General features: G+C 29.3%; 1 protein-coding gene across 4 annotated transcripts in view; it reads left to right on the forward strand.

The window, feature by feature from the left end:
• Positions 1 to 26,580, forward strand: part of LOC107454225 (transcription factor CP2) — a 65,996-nt gene that overhangs the window by 25,627 nt on the left and 13,789 nt on the right. For 3 of the 4 annotated variants that reach the window (XM_087161762.1, XM_087161761.1, XM_087161764.1), the window contains exons 2-14: positions 1,914 to 2,028; positions 3,794 to 3,847; positions 4,075 to 4,269; positions 7,323 to 7,531; positions 9,592 to 9,659; positions 12,165 to 12,270; positions 14,495 to 14,601; positions 16,703 to 16,849; positions 19,484 to 19,552; positions 20,984 to 21,025; positions 21,100 to 21,206; positions 23,127 to 23,193; positions 26,051 to 26,198. In XM_087161762.1, coding sequence (XP_087017888.1) covers positions 1,914 to 2,028; positions 3,794 to 3,847; positions 4,075 to 4,269; positions 7,323 to 7,531; positions 9,592 to 9,659; positions 12,165 to 12,270; positions 14,495 to 14,601; positions 16,703 to 16,849; positions 19,484 to 19,552; positions 20,984 to 21,025; positions 21,100 to 21,206; positions 23,127 to 23,193; positions 26,051 to 26,198 — 1,434 coding nt within the window. Of the gene's footprint in view, positions 1 to 837; positions 863 to 1,913; positions 2,029 to 3,793; positions 3,848 to 4,074; positions 4,270 to 7,322; positions 7,532 to 9,591; positions 9,660 to 12,164; positions 12,271 to 14,494; positions 14,602 to 16,702; positions 16,850 to 19,483; positions 19,553 to 20,983; positions 21,026 to 21,099; positions 21,207 to 23,126; positions 23,194 to 26,050; positions 26,199 to 26,580 lie in introns of those variants that run through there. The other variant, XM_087161763.1, reaches the window with a different exon arrangement.

Genomic DNA, 26,580 nt, shown 5'->3' on the forward strand with positions numbered 1-26,580 from the left:
GCATTAACTTTAAAATTCAATTTTTCACACTTCTTCAGAAGTAAACAGTTTCATAGACTTTTTAAAATCAAATGTTTTGCGGTTTTGTTTTCGATAGAAGTTATTGCCAAAGAATTTAGTCTCTTGTGTCATTGTAGACCTTGTATTGATTTTTATAGCTTTTAATTTGCTAAAAGAATGGTCACCACTTGTTACAAATTGTAGGATTGCTTATAAAATTCTTAAACTTATCCACAAGTTTGGAAAAATATTTTTTAAGTTGTTCCTATGAATTAAAATTATGAGATCAGTTGGATATTATCTTATTATTATTTTCTTTTAATTGTATATGATTAAATAGTATTTTCCATTCAATATATGCCATTTTGTTAAAAATTATTTTTGAAATTAAAAATTGTTGCCATCAACTGCCGTAATTCAATTTATAGATTTATAAACATCTTAATGCAGTTATAACCTCATTTTCTGATTTCATAATTTACTATTCGCGATCGCAACGCTTGAATACGCCATCTGGGGAGAAGATCTGTTCCATGCCTTTGACCCTTCCCTCTCCTCCTCTTTTCAGTTGTATAGGAATGTACTACAATATTTTTCATATTTAATTGTTAAAAATATTTTTTTAAATTTCCATGAATTAAAATTTCTTTTAATACTATCTCCAATGTAGTTATCAGTTCTATATAGTTTCCCTAACTTAATAGTATTTAATCTATTTAAAAATCAAGACGGAAACTAGTGTACTTCCTTCTCCTATGACTCTTCACACACTAATGGTGAAAGTATGGAAAGTGTTGCCATAGGTGGAGAATTCTGCTGTGTGCCACTTCTAACCCAATTCGATTGCCAATAATGTCTTTCAGTTAGTTGCCAATGAGCAAATTTCCTGCTATTTATTGCTGACTTCTTGTTAATATACCTTTTATTAATCCACTTGTAATAAAATATTTTTGAATTATATGCTATATTTAAAATAGCTGTTTAAAATAAACTGAAAATGGCCTCGAATTAAATACAATTACAGAACAGTGGATTGTGGTTATAGTAGGTAATAAGAAAATATTAAATGATTATGCTATTAAGTAATTTTTAGGGAGGATTAAATATTCTCTACCAGATTAATATTAGTTTATAAATACAATTATAGTATACAATTTCTCATTCTGCTGCTCTGTGGAAACTTTATTAGATTATATGGGAGGATTTGATTACGGTGACATTACTGCGGTTCGTAAAATATGTGTATTGATATTATATGGCGAAGAAGCATTACACATTTTTTTAATAAAGTAAATTCCTAGTTTGATGTTATGCATGCAAATGTCAATAATTTTTATATTTTTTGTACTGATATTGAATTTTTCTTTAATAAAAGGAGTTTTCGGATTATCTGTGTTTTTCGTCAGTCCGTGCGACCTGTCCCGGTGATTAACCCGGATAATCCGGAGTGCACTTTACATACTGATACAAAAAATTTCTCATTAGCCACATAATGGAATAATTATTTGCAAAAACCCAACCCTGATTTAAAATGTAGAAAAAGTGAGTTCAGACAGACCTATAGTAAGCCATGAAGTTTCAAATACAGAAAAGAAAATTTTAAAATATGCAAATGAAAATAATTTATAAGAAGATAACTTAGGATTACACCCCATTGAACTTCTCTTCTAATAATTTGTTTGCATTTTAGTATTTTGAAGTATTTTTTTCAGCAACTTAAACTTCATGATTTACTCTAGGTATGCCTGAACTTTTCCTTTCTTGTAAATTTTAAATTAGTAATGAAGGAGAAAGAGAATTTGCGACGAAGGCTGACATTTTCTGTCGCAGCATGGCGTCTTCTTAAGTGTTGATATTAAATTTTTTATTTCTGTTTCCTTCCATAATAGTAACACATTTTAATTGCTTTTAAGGAAATATGAATTCATCTCTACTGTGGTCTGTGGATGACTTAGACCTCTTAGCTTCAGATTTGGATTCTAGTCTAACGGGCCTGGGTGGTCCTGTCAGTTCAACTTTTGACATGAGGTAAATCCCCTGCAGCAGAATTTTTTTTCAGCTGTCTCCAAAGTAAGTTTGATTCATAGAAATAGTCAGCAGGAATTTGAAATAAAATCTTCTTTCAAGAACATTTAAAATTACATTCAAATATAATACAGTGGAACCCTGATTTTCTGGCTTCCTGCCTCACTTTTTGCTGGTCCGAGAAAATTGCTTATACCAATATTTTATAACCTTCGTTAAACACGCGACCTAATTTTGGGTTTACGACTACTAATGATCAACTCAGATTTAATAGATAGATTAGATTTCTATTTAAATAATTTCATTTTAATTGTCAAATCCTACACTGTTCTAGTCTCCTCTAGAATTTCAAAGATTGATTTGTTGCTTTTGGAATTCAGCTAATCAGACAACGTTGAAAGGTGATATTTCTGAAAGGCTAATATATTTTATCTTCTCCTTCCTAAACAATTTTAATTTACTTTTCTAAATTAAACTAAACTTTGACTGCAATTTTTTTTTTAGACATTTAATAAAACAAATATTGAATTGTTTTCTTTTCCTAAGACACTAATTATTTAACCTACTGGCCGTTTAGTAATTGGGCAAAATAGGTAGAATGTTTCTGCAGGTTAAAGTACAACTTTTTATGTGCAGAATCGTTTGTGGGTTAATGCATAGTGTTTAATCAGTTAATTTTGAAAGTGTAATAAGTCCATTTAGAACTGAAAATCGTTGGTTTCTTTTTACAACTTTAATAATCGTTATTGCAATTATTTAACCTACTGGCGGTTTAGTAAATAGGCAAAATAGGTAGAATGTTTCTGCAGGCTAAAGTACAACTTTTTATGTGCAGAATCATCTGTGGGTTAATGCATAGTGTTTAATCAGTTAATTTTGAAAGTGTAATAAGTCCATTTAGAACTGAAATCGTTGGTTTCTTTTTTCGACTTTAATAATCGTTATTGCAATTATTTAACCTACTGGCAGTTTAGTAAATAGGCAAAATAGGTAGAATGTTTCTGCAGGTTAAAGTACAACTTTTTATGTGCAGAATCGTCTGCGGGTTAATGCATAGTGTTTAATCAGTTAATTTTGAAAGTGTAATAAGTCCATTTAGAACTGAAATCGTTGGTTTCTTTTTTCGACTTTAATAATCGACATTGATATTTTAAAGTTTAATTAAATTATTGTGTTAATTACAAACACCCAAATTGAATAACCTTTGCCAATACAGTAGGGAACCGATTATCCGGAACGGTCGGGACCATCGCTATTCCGGATAACTGATTTTTCCGGTTTTCTGAATCGCTACAAAAAGCCGTTTTTTTATTGTTAAACCCAACTAAAAAAAAAAAATTTGGAAATAATCTTAAAAATAAGAAAAAATTATAAAGTAATAGACTAATGATTATTTCCAAAATGATGGTAAGGTAAACATCGTTAAAAAGAGAAAGAAAAATCTTATGAGGGAAATTTTTTTTTTTTTTTTTAAAAATGGCGAGAAAATTTATTGAATTTCGTTCCGGTTTTTTGGTTTTCCGGTTTTCTGATTTCCGGATAACGGGTTCTGTACTGTATTTTTAAATTCATTTAAATGCTAAACTTAAATTATCGTGATATTGGAAGAATGCCTTATTTAATAACAGAGCAGTCTGAATTGTGTTTGTATTATGATTGATGATGATAGGTGATTGCATTATGAGTTTACATTACCTAATTGATTGCGTTTTGTATTTAAAATATCGTTTCCTCTAATGTAACTTAGAAAATATTATTTTTTTCTTAGTGACACGTTGTCTGCTATTCAAGTTATTAAATTGGATCATGAAATGGAGCACAAGTAAGAGTCTCTATTTTTTTTAAAAACATTTCAATCAGCTCTATATAGAATTAAAATGATTTATTTAAGAAAAATTATAATAAATAAAAGAATCTTATAAATAAAAAATGCATTAAAAAGCTTAAATTTTTGGAGAATTTAAATGAATGACTTGAAATAACTTGTTGAATATGATATATATGTAATATATATATTGTACATGTAATATATAAATTTTCTTTTTGAAGGCAGGAATCACACAGCCTAACATTTTCCGGGTCAGTTCATCAGTATATGGACAAAGAAAAGGCTAAGTCTAGTCAAGATCTCAGCGTTAATAACTTCACTTCGTATTCTACTCCCTGGCAGGAAACTCGCAAAGTTGCAAAGAAACCCTGTCGGAAACTTCCCGACGACTCTTTTTTAGAGAATCGCAGAGCAAGGTGTTATTTATCTTTCTTTAAATTTATCTTTTAATTTCTCTCTGTTGAAAATTAATAAGAATTAAGAGTTCTTACAAAATTTAGAGATAACATGTTTGTTTATTTTTTTAAATAATTCTATGCTAAAAAAATTGTCTGCCTTGTTTGTTTTGTGAATTTGCATTGCAATAACTTTATTTTATTTTATAACCGTCGTTGAACAGCCGACCTGATTTTGGGTTTACGACTACTAATGTTTAACTCCGTAGCTTATAATTTTGAACCAATCCAGAAGACAAGGAAACTCCTGGATCAGTACCCCCAGAGATATGATTTGTTATGGGAACATTGAGGACGGGCAAAGTGACCATTTATTACACTGAGAGTGTTCGGGTGGCAAGGATTGAACCCATAACCTCTTGGACATGGGCCCAGTGCCCTACCAGCCAGGCTATCCCGGCCTTTTATTCCTTTTTTATTGTTGAGGACATTGCAAGTATAAAGCAAAATTAGAAGAGTTTGCTACTGACCAGTGGCGAATTAAAATAACAACCATAATAATAACAAATATAATTAAATAATAAAAGGCAATAACATTTTTTTAAACTATTAATAAAAAACTGTCAATTGTTTAAAAAAATTGTTATTGCTTTTTATAAATTGTTGATGTTATTAAAAATAAACTATTGATATTAGTAAGGTAAGGCATTTCGTTTGAAGAATTTCTAAATGTATGGTAAATACTATGAAAATGTAAAATATTTTGAGAAATATACCAATCATTTAAAAAATTTTAAAACATAAAATGATTATATATTAGTGGGATATTCTACATATTCTCTTGAATAGTTTTTAAAATACATCAAGAGGAGCAATTTTTAACGAAATTGTTTCTTATTCGACTTTATAACGGTGCTTTCGCTTTTTTGTTTTTTTATTAGCACTTAAATCTAGGATTTGATTTTCCATGTTATTTTCTCAAAATTGCTTTTAAAGGCAATATTCTATCCACATAGAATGGAATAATGTGTTCTAAGTTATTTTCATCTTTGTTTTCTGTATCAAATAAACCTCTTGGTTCTGAAAGCTCTAGATCACAAATGTCTAGATCTTCTAAATCCGAATAAAAAATATGTTTCTAACAAGGTTATTGCTCCATAACAAATTTGTCAAGGAATTAAATTGCATCACAAGGAATCTATTCAATACCACTGCTGGGAATACTTTGAAAAACCTCTTTGATGTTAAATTTCAACTTTAACATAGTCAAATAACACAAAAATGTATTACACTCCTTTGAAAGCCATCACCTTATCAGATAGAATTTCTTTTCATTTGTTGAAATTTCAACAAAAGCGAAAAACGCTAAAAATGGAATCCTTGAAACACCAATGTTCCAAAAATGAAACTTAATGTTTTAAACTAATATTTTGACTTTAAAATTGTGAAATAAAATTGAGAATTTAATGCCTAACAGATGGTTATATTAAAAGTTTTTAAGTATTGTAGTCATTTTTTTTTACGCAAAATTGGATTGTTGTTAAATTATATCACAAAAATGAAAAATATTTACAAACTACATCAAATTTCTAAAATTCATTAAAAAATCAAATAATTATGGAAACAGAACCAAGCTGAATGCAAAAAATTCCTTTTATGTAAATTTTTAATGTATAAAAAATATTATTTAGACTTTATTGCCCATTACATTCAAACTCAAAACCCATGTTCTATTTTTAGAACATTGGCATGTAAACGGTTTAGGTAAATGATAAAATGCTCATAGAGACAACACAGAATTAAAAAAACAGTAATTAAATGGCAGATGGCATGCAGTATTTTTATTGTTGCTAGTTAATTTTTGTCAATTAGCCGTTAATTTTCTCCTACAATTGCAAGCCGTAATTATAATTTGTAATCTGTCTACGTTACCATTATTTTCTGTTCAAATAATAAGTGATTAAGTTTCCCTTTGATGAATGATTTTGAAATAAATGATCAGATGTTTTTATGTTTCTAATTTAAAAGAATGTTATCATTGTTGTAGATGCAGGGTATCCGCGCACCTGGAAATTAATGAAAAATCATGGAAAGTCATGGATTTAGGAAAATCTAATTTTTAAATTGGAGTCCCCCCCCCCCCCAATTTTATCTTGTTCCGAATATCTGAATTCATAACAAAATCATCACTCACAGTCATATTTTATTCGAATATAAAATGTATTTATCGTGTTCTTTAAAAATTATGGTGTTCTTTCAATAAATTAATGAAGATACATAATTTCTAGAGCGAATTAACTTTTAAACTTCTGTGATTTAAGAATTTTTATAATTTATTTTTTATTAATTTAAAATTCTAGCTAAAGCAAACCAGTCATTGGCAATTTTTTTTATTCCGAATTGAAAACAGAAAAATCAGGAGTATTTCTTTCCTTTCCATTGAACAAGAAAAGTATCTTTTGAATAAAATTCTGCAGAAAAAAAGAAAAAAAATTTATTTGCTTTTGTATTTTTTCCAGCTATTTTATTGTTTCTATTGCTCTCTTTTTTTACTCTGTTTTTTAAATTTAAAATCTATAAATATGAAGATGCATAGTATATCAGTTTTAGTTATACCTATCATTTCAATTAATGTTATTATAATGCTTTTTTAAATTTATTGTTGTGTTTTTGTCGCAGAAAATAGTAACTTCGTCTTGGAATTAGTCATGGAAAATCATGAAAAGTCATGAATTTGAAAATCTGAAATGTAGCAGATACCCTGTAGATGTCTCTTGGCTCATTATCATTTTACATTTTATTTTCTAGCACACAAATTGTTAAATTTAATTTATTAAATTTAATTATTAAATGTAATTGTGGAAAATAATATTAGAAATGAAAGACAGTGCTTTTTTATGAATCAATGATAAGTTGACAAAAAGTTTGTCAAATACTACACCACATCTATCAAAGGCAGAAATTTGGCATGTATCTATCTAATGGTAAAGCTTACAGTCATGCAAGTCATATTTGTATTTTTTTAAAAAAGCCATTTTCAGCTATGAATTTTAATATTAATTAAAATTTTGCAGTTATGAAACTGATTTATTGGAATCTGTTGGTGAAATGAAAAATTCATATGGTCACCGTGCACCTGTTTTAAGTGGAATGTTTTCATCCTATGCACAAGAAGCTGATTATGACTACCCAATATCAACAGCTGAATTTCAGTACAGGCTTTCTGCAGCTACTGCTTTGGGAACTAGAACAGGAGAAGAGGCGTTAACTTATCTCAATCAGGGTATTGTATTTATTTAAATACTTTTTACACCTTGTCTTCTCTTAATTAATAACTTTAATGACTTTCTTAATGTGTCTACCACTACAAAAATGCAATTCCAATTCACTAGTATGGAAGACATGTTAACTCGATTCTATGTTGGGGCGCCTTTTCATAGATGAATGTTGACATTTCGATAACCATCACCACATTGTTGACCTTCGGATGTAATGTGAACACGCCTACCTTGTCAGAAACTCCCACTTCATTTTGAACACGCCTACTAGGATAGATCGTCCACATTGGACAGTTGACTTGCTACTTGTGACTGTGACATTATCTACCTCCTCTCTCTATTGCTACTCAGTCTCGATTACACATGTCGTCGGCCTGTATACAGTCTGCTAATAGCAACATAGGAGCGACCATGACCGTAAACTTAATATAGATCTCACGATTAGCACTCAAAAGTACGGTGAGCATAATACAGCTCTCCCGGCTTCTCACAAAACAGCAATGAATCAACTAGTGGTATCCGTTCATCGAATTCTATCGCAGATAAAATTCTGGTTTGGGAGTATTGTAGTGTATCTACCACTATAAAAATATAATTCCAATTCACTAGTATATAAGACATGTTGACTCAATTCTATGTTGGGATACCTTTTCATAGATGATTGTTGACATTGTCGATAACTACTATCCCCATAGTATGGTATATCTATATTTTGTATTTGTCTAAAAACAAGCATGGATGGTGTTTTCAATATAAATGTAAACAACAACAATCTCAAGATCTTGACCTGCTGCACTTCCGGTTAGAAAGTATACAGCTGCTTATTATAGCTTATTTTATTAGGCGACATTTTCAAACAGATGATTTTGTTTTTAACAAAAGAAATAAATTATATAATATCCGAGCTCAAATCTGCTGTATTTCATAAAGATATTAATGATATTAAATAATTCTGGTGAGTTTGAAGTGAAAATTTGTTTTAGTTATTTAGAGATGTGTTGTTAAAAAAAGGTGACATGATTGCTAGATCTGGAAAAAACTTACTTTTTTGGCAGTTCTGATTATGCCTCTTTTTACTTGTTTATTACTGTTTGTTCTTGTTGTAAGCTGTGAACCATCATACTTTAGCATATTGTTCCTAGAATAAGATAAAGTAAAGTTTAATGACTTTCTTAAAGATAAAGTAATAGGATAAGATAAAGTTTATTTTACAAAATTATCATTCAGGTTTAAATTTCGAAGTTTTTATATTGTTAGAAAGCTGAGAAGGGTTGTATAACGATTCTTACAGCTTGAAATGACAGGTCTTCAATTGACAATGTCTTAAAAATATCAACGTTCTTTCTCAAACTAATCTTTTTGTTTGGACATGATAGTGTTACATTTTTGCAGTATGACCCATATATATGCATATAATATAATTACTTGTTGCACATAAAAAAGAATCAGAACTTTACAGACAAACTTACCTTGTTTATTGATTAATATAACCTTGTCAAAAGTCTGGATATATATATATACCGTGTCTGGGATATATATGTATATACAGCGATACCAACTGTTCCAAATTCGACTAGACATTTTAAAAAGCAGTTAGAGAAGTATAAAGTGAAATGTCCAGATTTTCGGTTAAATTTGCCAAATTTTTAAAAGGCTCAACACGGTGTAACTGTAAAGTGGCTTATTATATATGCCTTTGAATTATTTAGAAATAGTGTTAAGTGAAATTCTTTAAATTGAGTTGATTAAGCCAAGATTCATGCATTAAAAAACTACCACTCGAAAATATTTATTCGCTGTCCAGAGCAAGTTGATATCTCTGTATATATATCGTGTCTGGGAGATATATATATCGTGTCTGGGTTATATATATATATATATATATCGTGTCTGGGAGATATATATGTATATGTAAGGTAAAAGGTTGATAGTTTTGTAAGATAATTAAGTTAAATATTTAAAGATTACCATATTTATTTAAGTGTGCTAATTTTTTACTTTATTTTGTTGAACCTTAGATTTTTCTTCAAGAATCTTTTGAAAATTAGTTTTTCATCTTTGTTAGGACAATCCTACGAAATCCGTTTAAAGAAACTTCGAGGAATAGCTGATATGAAGGGAAAGTTACTGAAAGTAAGTTTTCTATTGAACGTACACACAAAACTTATTTTAACTTCAAATTATAGGTTCTTCTTTTGCATTTCTTAATTAGACTAACTTGGATTAATAGAAGAAAACTGCTTTGTTTTTGTTTTTTTCATTTGTATAATACATTTGATTTTATTTATTGAAGAGGGCTCTTTTCTTGCAATTTTGAATTTTCAATCATATTTTTGTTTTTCATTTTTCTGTTGCTCTTTCCTTATGAAATGGACCAACTCTCATCCCCGTCATATCACAGATATTTTTGAAAATTTTTTGATGGACTAAAATAATTTTTCTCAGTTTTTAGGTTCATAACTACTTTTGAAATTTTGACTCAATTTAACAAAATTATTTAACTAGGGAAGATGACTTACGTGTTCTTAATGTCTATAACTTTTTTTATTTATGAGCAGATTTTCTTAATTTTGGTGTCCATCAGACAGGAAGAAGTAAGAGTTTTATTTATTTATTTTTTGTGGCAATTATTAAGAATTTTTTTGCAGGTAAATCACAGCTTTATTCATGAATAAAAAAGTTATAAACGTTATGAAAATATGAGATATATTCTCTAGCGATGCCATTTTGTTAAATTTAAACAAAATTAAAAGTAACTTCATTATAGTCGGATTGGTCCAAAATATTTAGAGAAAAGAAGTACTTAATTTTTTTTTGGGGGGGGGGTCTGTACTTTTTCACAAAAAAATTTCATACAAATCTGTGATATGGTGAAAGTACAGTGAAGATTCATAATCAGTTTATTTTAGGAAATGAACTGAAAATGATTAAAAATATTTTACATTTCTGTGTCCAAATTCCTTTGACAGCTGAGTTTGGTTATGAGAGAAGAGGCCTTTATTTATTTCTATACTTTCTATAAGCTGTTTATAAAATATGTGTTCTTTCCTTTTATTTTATACATGACTATCAGACTTGTTACGTTAAGGCTCCCGTTCTATCGGACTTAGTAAACGATTTAAATTTCAGGAACAGGCCATTTGTAAATTTTTCATGGTAGATTCAATAATTCAGAGGTCCAATGATTAAAATTTATCTGGCAATTATTGCGATTTCAATGTCAGAGCCCTACGACTCAGAGGATGGAGTGTTCACCCTCCGATGATGTGAACAGGGTTTGAATACCAGCGATGACTGGTCGATGCGAATTCCACACCCGTCTTGCACTGACCAAGGGGCTGACGTAAAATATCCTCACTGGTAGACGAATCTTGGGTTAGAGTCCCCTTGCCGCCAGGCTAACCGCTGGAGAATTTTGTGGTTTTCCTGTGTTTTGTGGTTATAAACTATGCAGACCTAAATATCCCGAAGCCCACAACATATTTTACGTTTCTGAAAAAAATAATTATAAAAAATTAAATAAACAAAAATTTAAAAAAGAGCAAAGCATGGTGTTCAGGTAAAAGGGAAGGGGAAAAAAAACATTTTTGAGAGGCTGCTATGATAGTCATGAACAGGGTAGAAGTTGGGCTTGAAAACACCTATGACGTTACAATAAATATTTTAATGAACTAATCTAATTTTAATTTTATAATCTAAACTGTTTTATATTAAAAATTAATTACCATAGTCTTCTCGTAATATTCACAAGTCGAAGGCTAATGTGCAACTGTACTAGATTAAGACAAAAAGTTAAAAGCAAAATTAGCCTCCTGTATAACCCTACATTTCTATTTTTAAACTGTGATTGTGATATTTTATTCCCTTATAGCTGTTTCTAAAAATCTATCTATTAATGGCTCAATAGTCCAGGATGGACCCTAGCTTTCTCAGAAGACCCTCTGCTTACCACAGCCTTCCAGTTTCTGGCGTTATTTAAGACAAAGTCACTTTGGAAGCAGTCTGCCCACCTCAATTTGGGTCTGCTGCTTCTTCTAATTCCTATTGGCTTTGCCAGAAAGATATTTTTTGTCGTTCGATTATCATTCATTCTTAAAATGTGTCCGCCCCATTTTATGCATTTGATCTTATGATACTTATGAATGTCCTGTTTTCTGAATAAAGTTTCTGGAAATAGCAGTTAATAAGCAAAACTGTAACACAATAATTTTTTAATTAATTGTTTATGATAAATATATTATTAATTAATAAATAAATTGTAAGTAAATTAATTAATAAATTGTTTCAAACAGTTTGTTGTATAAGTTTTATTGATGAATAATTCATAAATCTGTAACCTCTAATATGTGATAAATTCATTTTTAAGAAAGAAGAAGCAAAAATAAGTATGCAAATAAAGATATTAAAGAAAAAATTTCTGTTAATAAGGAAAAAAGAATCATAAAGTTAACAATAGTATAAAATTGAAGCTGAAAAGTAAATAAAACTTTGGAACCTTAGATGATTTTGATAATTTTTTTTAAAGAAATATTCTATATAATTTTAGACTTGCACTAAAATGTTTTTAGCACTGCAAATACTGGCCATTGAAATTCATTTTTTATATTTTAATTCTTTAAAAAAAAAAACTCATTCTAGAGTGTCTTACAAGTAACTTTTCATGATCGAAGACTCCAGTTTCGTGAAAAGTTGGAAATACTTGCTTGGCAGAACCAAAGACCCTCGGAACGAATTCTGGACATAGGTATGTTACACTTCCCCTTCGATTTTATAAAATAAAAGTACAGCCTAAATGATAATTTCCAAAAAAAAGAAATGCTTATATATTTCAAAAATTATCATACTTTAAAAGACAAATTTTCATTTGTCGATTAACTTGTATTTTTCTCTTTCTCTCTATAATATACTTGAAAAGTTATTTTTTCTATTCAATAGTATTCTAATTGATAAAAATTATTATTGTAAATTGTTTTTTGAATAATAAATGGAAAGCAACTATTTAGAAATTTTTTTTTGCTCACTTTTCCTCCTATAGTCATAAAAAATATTAAAAATTTAATTTTTTTTTTATAACACTTAAATTGATTAGTTGTTAGGTTTAATCATAAAAGTTAACTCTTATTTGTTAGAGATGGATTTCAATTGCAGTAAATAATGATTAAAAAAAATTTTTTTGCTTATTAAAAAAATAAAATATATTTTGTGTGAATGTAAAACAAAATGTTTGCTTTCCTCAGACATATATTGTTTTGCAATTAATTTCGTTGCATAATCCATTTTTAAAAATGGTAATTTATAATAGATTAAGTTTATTATTTAATTCATTTTTAAGGTGTGGTCCAATCCCATATTATTTTTGGCATTCTTATGAAATGACCCAGATTTTTTTTACACATCATTTTCTTACAAAAAGATTTGAGGAACTAGTTAATTCTGATCTGATAATAAAATTCAATGTGAAAAATTGATGAAGGTTAAATGTTAGCTAGTTTTATATAAATTAATGTTTTATTTTTTGTGTTTATGGATAGTTTTTTGCATTCTTTTTTCATTGTTGGCATGTATTGTTAATGGCATCAGATAATTACGATTTGTTTTCAATATTCAAGTACAATTTAATTTAAAAAAGAAATGGTGAGTGTACTTGAAATATGCATATCAATTTTTCAAATATGTGTGCATATATAAGTTAAAAATACAGAGAAAACAAAAATATATAAATATTTTTACAGAAGAGGAGAAAAATTGTTTAGGAAATTGTTTTTAAAATTTTTGTTTAAGAATTTTAAAAAAATTTAAAAAGCCGGAAAGCAGAATAAGATAAAGATCATCATCAGCTTACATCGCAAAAAGAGTGCTTTCTAATATTGTATTAATACTGCCAAAGCAAAATATATCAATACATTAGTTCAGCACCAGAAAAATTGAAATGAAAATAGAAATAGCAAAAATGTTTTTTTTTTTTTTTGTATCTTTTAGTTAATAAGTTTTATTTCGGTTTAAATTTTTTATGCTCCTAACATTATTATATGGATATATTTTTCTTTGTCTATATTGATACAGCATTAGAAAGTACTCTTTTTTTTTTTTTTACGGATATAATCATGTAAACTGACGACGAGTTTACATCTTTTCTTCATTTATTTTCCGTCTTAAAAAAATATATATTTTTAATTACAATAATTTTTAAAAAACATTTCATTTAATAATTTTTCTTTACAAATGTTTTTTCTTGCCTTCTTTGTGTTTTTAACTTATTTTATGGGTTATATGTACTTATGTGCAGTAAATAAGACTTATTATTTTTTCTTAATTTTTTTCATTAATCTCTCTTTTGTCTCTCTCTCTCTCTATATATATATATGTACAACAAGATAAATAAATATAAAAAAAACACGAAGAAAATTAAGAAAAACAATAAGTATCATTTATTATTTTATTTTCTGTTTTTACTTTTTGTGTTCTATTTTATTTGTTGTAATTTTTGTAAAATAAAATTTTTAGTGCTCCTCACGCTATTGTATTAATATATTTTGCTTTGGCTATATTGATACAATATCAGAAAGCACTCTTTTTTGGGGATATAATCGTGTGGGCTGATAAAAAGATTATATCTTTAATTTTCCGGATTTTTTAAAAAAATTTTATGCTTTTTTTTTCCCCAGTTTGTTATATTTTATTATTTTTTTCTCCCCCCCCCTTTTTTTTTTCTTCATATGTCTGTAATTTTCCTTTGTTTTATCTTCATTTTGAACATTTATATATATATATATATATATATATGTGTGTGTATTTGCTCAGAATTTCAGTTAATTTATACCATTTGTTTCAATTTATATAAATTTTTCTTTATTATGTTTGTTTTGCCTTTTTTAACAGTTTTTGAATTTTTATTCTTAAAAAAAGAACTTATTACTTTTAAATTTTAACATGATTTTTTATTCAGACTTGTTATTATTATTATTTAGACTTATCCTTATCGTATGGTATATTTGATGTTATACCTGATCCTAAAAATATTAACTGTGTGGAATTCATGTGGGACCCAACACGAGAAGCTTCTGTTTTTCTGAAGGTATTAATTGCTGTTGGTTTTTTATCTCTGGATAAACTTCATACAAATTTCTGACATGCCGCTGCATAAATCCGCTTTTTTTTCTGAAGGTATTAATTGCTGTTGATTTTTTTATCTCTGGATAAGCTTCATACAAATTCTGACACGCTGCCGCATGATTCTGCTTTTTTTCGTCATAAACTTAACAATTTTAAAAATCTGATATCTTTAACTGAGGGACCATCCACAAATTGTGCAAAAGTAATTGAAGTATTTTATTGATTTTATTGGATATATTGTTTCTATATTTTTATGGCTCTTGTTTTATGTTACAGTAAAATTAGAAAAATGTAATTTTCTCATCGAGAAATTTCATGAGAGTGAATCGAGGATCACATGCTTATTACTAATTTTAGAAGATGAGATCAAATTTTGTATGATAAATCTAAGTTATTTCAAACATTTTAATTGTTGTCTTTTTTCAGTTTGTTTATTTGAAAGGATTTTTATCCTATTAACAATTAAATATACAAACAAATAAATTAAATATATTTTTGAAATTGATAAACTAATGCATCATTTACAAATTGATTTTTTTTTAAAAATTTAATCTTCATCAAAACAAATGAACTTTAATTAAAATATTGAACCGAATTTCAATTTTTAAAAGAAATGTTCAGATTGGCTTTTAGTAAGAAATTATAGCAATTGAGACTTTTATGAAAAAAATGGTATTTTGAAATTACTAAATAAAAGAATCTTATAATTAAGTGAATTTACTCAATATGTTTGTAAAAACTATTTTTTATTTAAATGATAATTTATTTTTATAATAATTCATTAAATTATAGTTTTTGATTACAGGTTAATTCATAATTTTAAAAGCCTGTTTCTGAAATTTGGTAATTCAGGTTCTCTTCCGAAACTGCCGTGGCATGTCTGAAATTTCGTTATCAATATGTAATCTGTATTTTCAGAATAAACGTAACTTAAATTTAAATTACTTTATTAAAAGTTTGGTTCCATGAAACTTAACCCTATAATTGTTTATATCCAAATTTAAAATCTACAGTATTTTTTTAATGTGGGTATTTTAGGATTATTTATTGTTGAAAAAAATTATTTATTGTCTATCTGAAATAACTGTTTTCAAATTATATTTTGCATTTCTTTTTCATTCTAATGCTAGGAGTCTTTCAAAAATATTGTGGTAACTTTTGTTTCTTTTTGTTCACTTTTTCTCTTTCATTTCTAGTTGCAGTTGTGGTGCAAGAATGGATTGCAAAATGATGTATTAATTTATTATTTTTTCTTAGAAGATTACGCAAAAACTATTTTTGTCTGTTTATATAGGTTGTAAAAAAATTTTTCAACCGAATATACTAAAAATAAACTTTAAGAAATGGCATGATTATTGCATTTTTTAGCTATTAAATTAGAGAATATATTTGTGACTACCAAAGTATATTAATAGTTTAAAGATTTCCTATATTGGTACCGATTTATAAATACGTAAAGTGGGAGCTAAAGCTATTTATTTTTTCTGTCGAAGTACTCCACATTCTGTTAATAATTAAATCATTTTGAACATGTTTGTAAAAATTAGTTTTAATAATTATGATAAAAATTATTAAATTCTTGGTATTAATAGACTATTTTTGTTGAGTAAACAATATTGCAAGTTATAGTAGAAGGAGATTTTTGATTTAAAAAGAAATTTCCACCTGTTGTATAACGCCAAACAAAATAACAACATTCAAAAATTAATTTTTTTTTCTTTAGAAAAAAGGAACTTATCCTAAAACTAGATGTTCTAATTTACATTAGAATGTTATATTTTCAGGTGAATTGTATTAGTACAGAATTCACATACAAACGGAATATTGTTTACTGCAACATTGTTTACTCAGCAAAAATAATGCATTAATTCTCATTATTAATTAATTATTTTTGCTGAGTACACAATGTTGCAAGTTTTAGTAGAATGAGATTTTTGTTCAAATTTTTTTTCTCCACCCAATGCATAACGCTAAAGAAATGACAATATTCAAAAATCAAATTTTTTTTTATAAAGAAAAGGAGCTTATCCTAAAATTAAATATTCTAAGTATTATATTTTCAGGTGAACTGTATTAGTACAGAATTCACATGTAAACGGAGAGGTGGAGAGAAAGGAGTACCTTTTCGCATTCTCATAGAGACATACAGCCATTGGGAAAATCCACAATGCCTCTTAGATGCTGCATCCTGTCTTGTAAAAGTATTTAAAGTATGTTCACTTCTTTAATTTGGAATGATGTCATAAACTAACACTTTTAGACCTACCGCTTTTCCAAGTTCAGAACCACCAGTTCATGTCCACTTGTTCTTAACCCTTAGTATTGAAATGGTGTCAAACCAGGGGTCTGTTTAGAAAAAATTTGGGTCCGTTAACGGACCCTTCACAAAATATCTTTTCATAAAATCGGGCCCTTCACAAAATATTTTAACTTAAAAACGGACCCCTCACTAAATAATTTATCTTTTAATTAGACCCTTCACAAATTTGTTTATCTTCACTATTGTTTTGTTAATTGAATAAACCCTTCCCAGGGGGTTGGGGAGGGGAAAGAAAGACTAAGTAAGCGAACTAAATTTTGTCTTCGGCAAACGCTTCTTCCTATATTCGTCTGAAATTAATATTCTCCGTTCAGCAGTATAGGCTAAATACCAAATATTTGTACGTTGCATCTCTAATTTAGTAGCAGCAATTGCTGTTTATTTTTTTAAATGTAATTTTTTTTAATTATAATTTTACAGTGCTGAGCATTCTTGTATCTCTTTCGTTTCTTGTATCTCTTTACTATATAAAAACTCCTTGAAAAAGTTTTTTGCAATAACCGAACCCTATTTGCACAAAGTCACAAAAGCAGGACCCTGATTGAAAGAATGTTATTTAGCGTTTATTTTATATATTATATTCACAAATTACTAGTAATTTTTTCACAATTTTACAAAAACAGACCTTTCACGAAATGTCTGGACAGACCCCTGCAAACTAATGCAACTTGGCTCCCAATTCCTCTTTGTTCATGTGGCTACTCCGAAACAAGCTTTTTTTCAGTGTTTAAATGGTTCATTCTATCCCAAAGAGTGTTGTTTTTTTTCAATAGAGGGCACTTGGGTCTATTTCTCATTGGTCTCAGAAATAACAGAATTGCTGCTCTCTTATCGTTACCCAGTGGGCACCTGTCCACATACCGTCGCCCACGTCATGCAACCACAAACTCGTTTATAGGTCTGGTTACATTCACACAGAAGAAAAGACATAGAACGCAGAGAGAAAGTTACATCCATGCCTACAGTGGGATTCAAACCCACGACCACTCGCCCTGCACTCCAGTACGGTAATCACTAGACCAGTGATTGGCGATCAAGAAAATAATAAGCAGCCTATTAATCTTGATAAATTTTATAATATTTGAGTCCTTTAAGCATTTATAAACTTCTGTGTTATAATAAAAGAAATGATAAGGACCTGATGAAGTTGATGAACCTTGATTCATCGTTCCTGCATCTCATGTTTTCCCATGTATATCATCTTGTTTTAAGGTTCCTGTCACAAATGCTATTCTTAAATTGTTAACAATACCCATTTATATAGTTTTTAAAGCTAGCCCACCTCTATCATTCAGAAATTCTATTTGCATTTAAAAAAAATATATTAAAGTTATTGAAAAGAAAAACAGCAATTCCTGATGCTAATGATAAAAAAGAAAGTGGGGATTTGTTACAGTTAGTGTAAAATGTTTGATATTTATGCATCAGTTGATCTATTTATGAGATTGCTAAAAACATTGTAGCGTTTTCGGTTCAAGAAATTGTTGTAGAAGTGCAAAGTGGAGCCACAACAAGTTTGAATGTTTGTGGAAGGCCAAAAAGCTTTATAAACGTTTGGGAACTTTTTGTATTCTTACTAATTTATGAGAATGCTAAAAACATTGTAGCGTTTTCGGTTCAAGAAATTGTTGTAGAAGTGCAAAGTGGAACCACAACAAGTTTGAATGTTTGTGGAAGGCCAAAAAGCTTTATAAACATCTGGGAACTTTTTGTATTCTTACTAATTTATGAGAATGCTAAAAACATTGTAGCGTTTTCGATTCAAGAAATTGTTGTAGAAGTGCAAAATGGAACCACAACAAGTTTGAATGTTTGTGGAAGGCCAAAAAGCTTTATAAACGTTTGGGAGCTTTTTGTATTCATACTAATTTACAGATACGAACTGTTACAAATGTCAAACATTTATTGTTTGCTCAAAGAGTACACTCATACCGAAATTTTTAAATTAATAAATTAGTTGAGAACTTTTTTTTGTATTGTAAATAATTTTGCATTAAGTAATTAACTTTATAATTTTAAAAATTTATTTATTTTCGAAACCATTTCTTTTTATGCATTTTTCAAGTCGTATGATATCTTATGTTAACCCACATTTGTCGTTTTCAATGAGTGGTCTCGTGTGAAACGATGGATCAGTGTTCTACCATGTGGTACAATACAGGTTTTATTGTACTACTTTTTTTTATAAAAGTATTTCAATGTTATGGAAACATTCTAAACACAAAAGAAAAGTTTGTTATTAAATTGTTAGTAACTGTTTTATCTTTAACAGTCTAAAGGAGCTGATAGGAAACACAAAACAGACAGAGATAAATATCAGTGTACTACTTATGTTAACCCACATTTGTCGTTTTCAATGAGTGGTCTCGTGTGAAACGATGGATCAGTGTTCTACCATGTGGTACAATACAGGTTTTATTGTACTACTTTTTTTTAATAAAAGTATTTCAATGTTATGCAAACATTCTAAACACAAAAGAAAAGTTTGTTATTAAATTGCTAATAACTGTTTTATCTTTAACAGTCTAAAGGAGCCGATAGGAAACACAAAACAGACAGAGATAAATATGAAAAACTTCCACAATCTGAGCAGGTATGTTCCATTGCTGTATTATGAAAGAAACCTAACTTCGTATATGTAATAACTAATTTTCTGCGCAGCTCCGCAGTAAAGAGCCAAGCAAATCTGTTTTAAACTATTGAAAAGTTTTCTTTTCGATGTGTCTCAAATGTGTTTAATTTGTATTCTGTAATGCAGAATACAGTAATGGGGAATTTTTAAAATACTGTAATCTTTAAATTTTTCAAAAAAATAGTGTTTACAAATTTAAAAGAACAAACTAAAAAATACTTAAGTTTATTGTCTGCTTAAGAGTTTACACCTCTAAGTAATGAAGTGAACTACAGCAAAGTCTTTTTTTTATTCTACTCAATTTAAAAAATTCAAAAGTTTTTTATAGACCATTTTCAAAATAATTCATAAAACATATGCATTGCCATTGTTAAGTTTTGTTATTATACATAGTGCATAACGTTTTTAAAAAGAGCTTATTTTTGGTTTTTAAAAACCCTTAAAGGTTTTTTGTCGAGTGTTTTTGAAAAGTGCTTAATTTTCACTTTTCAAAAATTTGATTTTTTTCTGTACCGTGTAAATTTTCGTAACATATTTTGAAAAAGTGTGGTTTTCACATTGTTCTATTTAGCGCTTTCACAATCATTTTACAGGTTTGGTGAAATACTTGCGAGTCCGCATGTGCGTATAGTGAGCTGGGTGCAGTGAGATTATTGCACTCATGTGCAACTCTGCTGCATTTTGCAAGATATTTTCAATCGATTTCAAGCTTCATTTTCCACCCTCTGAAATCAAACCAAAAAATCTCTTAATCATATTTTAATGGCTAATATAATCAAGGAAAGGGTTCTTTGTCAGAAACTAGTTATTTTATCATGATCATGTAAAGTCTTTGAAAATTATTTTGCATTTTGTTAATGTATATAGTGCTTAAAAATATTTCTTGAGTGCTTAAAAAGTACTTAAAAGGTGCTTATTTTTTGTTGGAAGATTTGGCTATGCACCCTGTTATAATTTTATGTTTGAAGCTATAGTATGTCATGGGTATACCTATAAAAGATGGGACCAATTTTTACTTATCAAAGCTGAAATTATGGTTTATCTTAATTAGATAAAATAGTTATTATATTGACGCCCGCTGGCTGAGCGGTAGCGCTTCACGCTGTCGTGCCACAGGTCCCTGGTTCGATCCTCGGCCTGGGCAAGGTTGACTCAGCCTTCCATCCCTTCAGTGGGTCGATAAATGAGTATCAAGCATGCTTGGGAACTAAACACTGGGGGTTCCGCGGTCGGCTGACCACCTGACCGGAACATCTGCTCCTGCACCCCAGAGCCCAAGGTCAAGAAAACTGAGATGGGCACAGTTGGCCCTGGCCCTCTAGGGCTGTCACGCCACTGAGTTTAGTTATTACATTATTAACTCAAGTTCATTATTGTTTGTTTCTTTTTTAGCGCGACCTTCAACCCTCTTATCAGTACACATTATTCACTGCTGTAAGTCAATTTTTGTTATTTTCAATTTGTTTGTTTATCTAACTAAAACTCACACTGATATTTATTGTTTTCAGAGTCCCCTGAAAGCTGAAAACAAATCGGATTCTGGTAGCAACTCACCATCTCCTTTGCAATATACCTACATTAAACCCCAGTCACCCTTAGTATCAACCACTGAAGTGTAAGTTATCTTTGAGATACTTCCGATAGAAAATCCTGGTTATTTTGGTGCAAGCATTGTTTAGGAAAATATTTAAAAATTAAAAATCAAAACCGTAAAGGATTGAGAATTGGTTACAAAACTGTGACCGGAAGCTGAGGTCACTTATTGAACCTTTATTTTTTATTTGTATACATTATCTTGATTTTATGTTTTGTAAGGATTATTATCAAAAATTTTCAAATAGGCCCTTGCCTTCCAATGAAGTGACCCACTTGGTCAATACAAATTTTCCTCCTGACTTGCACAAACCATAGATATCCTCAATAATAGATAGACCATTGATTAGAGTCCCCTTGCTGTCAGGCTAGCCATGAGAGGCTTTCCTGTCCATGTAGCGCAAATATTAGTAGTTCATTCAAAGAGTAATCTTAATTCTTGATCCAGCAGCTCTTTTGTCTTTTGACGTGTTTAAAATTATAAGTTTAACAGCTACTATTAATAATATATTTTTGACAATTTTGGACACAAAAATGAGCAACTTACTATCCCCCTACCATACTTACAAAAGAACATTTTAAAAACTCATGTTGTTTTTTGCATTAACTTTCAGGGTGCGTAGCGTTTGTAAAAAGTACTTAAAGGTGCTTTTTTGGGGATTTCGTTTTTAAAAGCTTTTAAAGGTGCTTTTTTCAGCTGGCGTTTTTAAAAAGTGCTTTTTTTTCCCCTTCAGTGATATCTGGTGGATCCCATGCATTTCACGAAAAATGGGTAGTTTGCTACGTAATTATTCACGCGGACTTCATGTCGTACCCATGTTATGACTTGCGCATGCGCGCACACTTGAAACCGAAACCCAAGTGCTCCAATTCAGATAGAGAATATCAGATCCTTATGAAATGTTTTTCTTTTTAATTTATTTCAATTTTGTTCTTGTTTATTTTATTTTACTTCTAACACTTTTTTTGACGTAGGGGGTAAGGGTACTTTTGTTCAGGGTCAAGTTGAATTCTCTCGGTGATGTGGGAAAGTACTGATTGTTTCGCTTTACGCCCGTTTCTTTTTGGGTTTTTTTTAACGCTAAAACTGTTTATAAAAGGCTTTTGTTTTTCAATAATATCATTGATTGAATATGAATTTTTTGAGTGCTTGAAAATTTTTGTAAAGTGCTTGAGAAGTTTTTAAAAAGTGCTTATTTTTGATTCAAAGATTTGGCTATGCACCCTGACTTTGTTGTTTATTGTAGTAATCTAATTTTAGGTGTAAACTAAAATGAAAGATATGACTTGGTACAAAAAAATTTACATTTTCATTCATGTTATTCGTGATCGCAACGCTCGAATACGCCATCTGGGGGGAAGACTTGATCAAAAATATTTGATAATTTCCTGGCATTTATGAAATCACTGTCAAGAAAAGCATAGAGTCTGAAAGTTAAAAGAACGAATTTGTAAAAAGCGCTTTAGAATAAAAAAAGACTATTTCATGTAAACATGAATTAAAACTTCTTAATATCTCCTCATATTTAACAAAGCCAATTTTTTTTATTCAAAATCATTTTGAATATTACGAAAATTGATTTCTCCAGTTAAGTTTGTCTTTTAAAAGTAGTGAAATAATGATTACATTTCGAAAGTAGTTTGTAGTCATTGCATTTAAAAAAAAATAAAAAAGGTAGTTGTAATTAACTACAAAGGAAATTAAGTTTATCCAACCACTGGTCCTAAGCATTGTTACCTGAGTCAATTTTCCTTAGAAAATAAAGGTGTTTAAAATTGCCATTGAGTTTTTAAACAACATGTTCTGAAAAACTTTATAAAAATGTTGAAAATATGTATGTGATATAACACAATTGGTTTTCGCCACCCATCGATACTGTTTTTGCCATTTCTATTGTAGTCTGAATCTTACAATAATCTTTATTTTTCCCTCTTAATTCAGATCAACCTCTACACCGTCTGTCACTTCCAGCCCACAACATTCAAGTGATATCAAAGATTGTGATGATGTAACTTTTCATTTTCTTTCTTTTTTCCATTTATATTTTTAAAAATTTGTACAGGGTAATTCAAAATGAATATAGCGATTACAAGCGGCTATAACTATTTAATGAAAAAGAATTTATCGATAAAATTTACGCAGAATGAAGAAGGAACTTCAACATTTTTTGTACATGCATCACGACGGATCATGGGTTAGAGTCCCCTTGCCGTCAGGCTAACTTTGGGAAGTTCTCGTGGTCTTCCTCTCTATGTAACCAAAATGCTGGTTAGTTCAATCAAATCGTCGTCCATGAAGGCTAGTTTGTCCCAATACTTGATCCGGGAATTCCCTTGTCTTCTAGATTGGGTTCAAAATTACAAGGCTATGTAGTTGAACATAGGTAGTCGTAAACTCAAAAATTGGGTCGACTGCTGTTCAACTACGGTTATAATTATAATACATCACAGAATTTTCTATGTGATTTCAATTAGTCACACGGATAACATCTAGACGGTATAACATCCATTTCACGCTATGCATTCTAAAGCATAGGTGCAGTCACCGGCGCAAGTGCTACTTTTCACTTTGCCTCTTCAAACACCCTATACGATTTGCGTATGTTGTTCCCATTTAGATGTTATTGATTGTAACTCTGACAAAATCTTCTCTGCACTATGATAACGGAATGAAAATTGTTATATTCTAACAATGCAGAGTGCTTTCTGCACGGTACTTGCCATTTTCAATAATGAGCTCTCATATACGCAGTATTCTGCTTCACTGTGCCTTACATAAAGAAACTTTGAAGTTCCACCTACATTCTTTGTTAAGCTTATAGATATTTCTTTCTCATTAAATAGTTATGGCTCTTTGTATGGCTTAATCAGTATATTCACTTTAAATTACCCTGTATTATAAGTACAGTTTCTTATTTGTATATATCATTAACTGTACTACAGAATTAAAGTTGTCTATTTTCAAAATACATGCTGTAGTCACTGTATTTTGCAAAGAAAAATTTCATGTAGTAATTTTTATAAATTTTGCTAATTTCATATTTTTTTCCTGTTAGTTCAAATGTATATAAGTATAGTTTCTTAAATACGTTTATAAGTATAGTTATAAGTAACGCTTATACATATAGTTTCTTATTAGTATATATCATTAACTGAGCTTAAAGAATTACATTTGTCTATTTTCAAAATACGAGCTGTAGTCACTGAATTAAATTTTTAACAGAAATTTCATGTAGTAATTTCTATAAATTTAACTCATTTCAAATTTTTTCTATTAGTTCAAACATATATAAGTATTTTTTCTGAAATACGTTTATAAGTATAGTTATAAGCGTTTATAATTATAATTTCTTATTAGTATTTATCGTTAAGTATACTTACAGATTTAAATTTGTCTATTTTCAAAATACATGCTGTAGTCACTGAATTAAATTTTGCACATAAATTTCATGTAGTAATTTTTTTATAAATTTTACTCATTTCACATTTTTCCTGTCCATGATTTCATCTCTTTCATAAAAAGCGCAATTAGGACTCGTGAAAATGGCAATTCGGCGTAGGTGGTTCGCCAGGCAGCCATGGCCAACCAAGAGTCAGAATTCCGCTACAGCCTTTTCACGGGGCTTATCTAAAATATTGTGGTCAAAACTATTCCTCCAACTTCTTGAAGAAACACGAGAAGTGAGCAAGGCTTTCCATTTTTGTCTTATCAAATTTTTGATACTATGTTTTGGGGAATGGAAAGAGCTAGAAGTGTTTGACTGTTGAATCACTTGAGTGCACTTCTTGGCCAACGTATCTGCTTGTTTGTTGCCGTAAATATTGCAGTGTCCTGGAATCCATTGGAGTGTGATTTGTCGTCCCTCAACTTCTCCAGAAGAACTCAACAATCTGAGACATTTTTAGAGATGGGTATTTCTTAAGATCCGAAGCATGTATGGCAGGTTTGGAATCGGATTCCAAAATGTTCTTTATTAGTTTTATCCTGGTGCGTAGCATTTTTAAAAAGTGTTTAAAGGTGCTTATTTTTGATTTTCGTTTTTTAAAAGTCCTTAAAGGTGCTTTTTTCATTGGGTGCTTTTAAAGAGTACTCAATTTCCTTTTCGAAAGTGAGATTTTTTTCATTACCATGTCGATTTTGGCCACGTATTATTTAAAAGTGTCATTCATATTGTTCTATTCAATCGCAATTCATACAACCACAATCTATTTTGGCGTCCCGTCGTTCCATAGCGTATGAAAGCATTAATAATTTTACATGTTTGATTAAATACTTGCGTGTCCCTATATGCATATACTGCGCTGGGTTCATTGAGATTATTGCAGTCTCATATGCAACTCTGCTGCATTTTGTAAGATATTCTCACTTTCAGGCTTCATTTTCCATCCTCTGATATAGAACCAAAGAAACCTCTTAATCTTTTTATAATGGCTCATATAATCAAGAAAAGATTTCTTTTTTTAGAAAGTGGTTATTTTATCATGATCATATAAAGTCAGAAAATTATTGCATTTTGTTAATGCATAAAGTGCTTAAAAATATTTTTTGAGTGCTTAAAAGGTGCATATTTTTTGTTGAAAGATTTGGCTACGCACCCTGTTTATGAGTAATAATTTAGAGTAGAATATCTTATTGCTTTCAATTTTGATTTTATTTATTTAGAATATAAAGTATAATGCTAAAAAATTGCAGTAATGTTTTATAGCAGCTAACTGAGCAGAGGCTTGTGGTTGATTTTTATAATTTGGAATTCATTAAAAAATAATATTTTAATTTTTTGAAGAATTAAGTTGCAACTTCTATAGTTGATAACTTGTATTTTGATATTTTCTACTCTTTCAAAACTATACTATTTGTTTTGCCAGGTTTTATCTTCGTATCCAGATGTGCCGTCTTCTCCCCCGCAGATAGAGGAAGACTATTTCAACTTGACTATGAGTCCTGATCAAGTTAGAAACTGGTTTCACAAAAAGAAATTTAACAAATTTTTACAATGCTTCGCATTATATTCAGGTTAGTTGATTTGAATGATTTTAAAATGTTGGGAATATAAAATTAATTTTAAATAACTTTCTTGGGTAAATTAATAATAATATTTAAAAAAATCAAAGAAAACCCATACATAATTCTTGCGCATTTTTTTTCTTGAAGACTATGATATCTATATATGATTAACTGTTTAAATATTAAAAGAAATTGTAAAAAGTGGGAACCTGGTACACTAGACTGTAACATACAGTTAACAGTTATTGATTTGAGCATAGATGTTGCATGAGGGGTTGCACACTTTTTTTTTTTAAAAAACTGTTCATTTATTTTTAAGTTTTATGTATATAAGCATTTATATTTTTTATATGAATGTATATTTATACATAAATGTATCTATAGAAAACAG

This window comes from Parasteatoda tepidariorum, chromosome 4 (assembly GCF_982258835.1).
Source record: "Parasteatoda tepidariorum strain Cologne lab strain chromosome 4, Ptep-v5.0, whole genome shotgun sequence".
NCBI classification, from domain to species: Eukaryota; Metazoa; Arthropoda; class Arachnida; order Araneae; family Theridiidae; genus Parasteatoda; species Parasteatoda tepidariorum.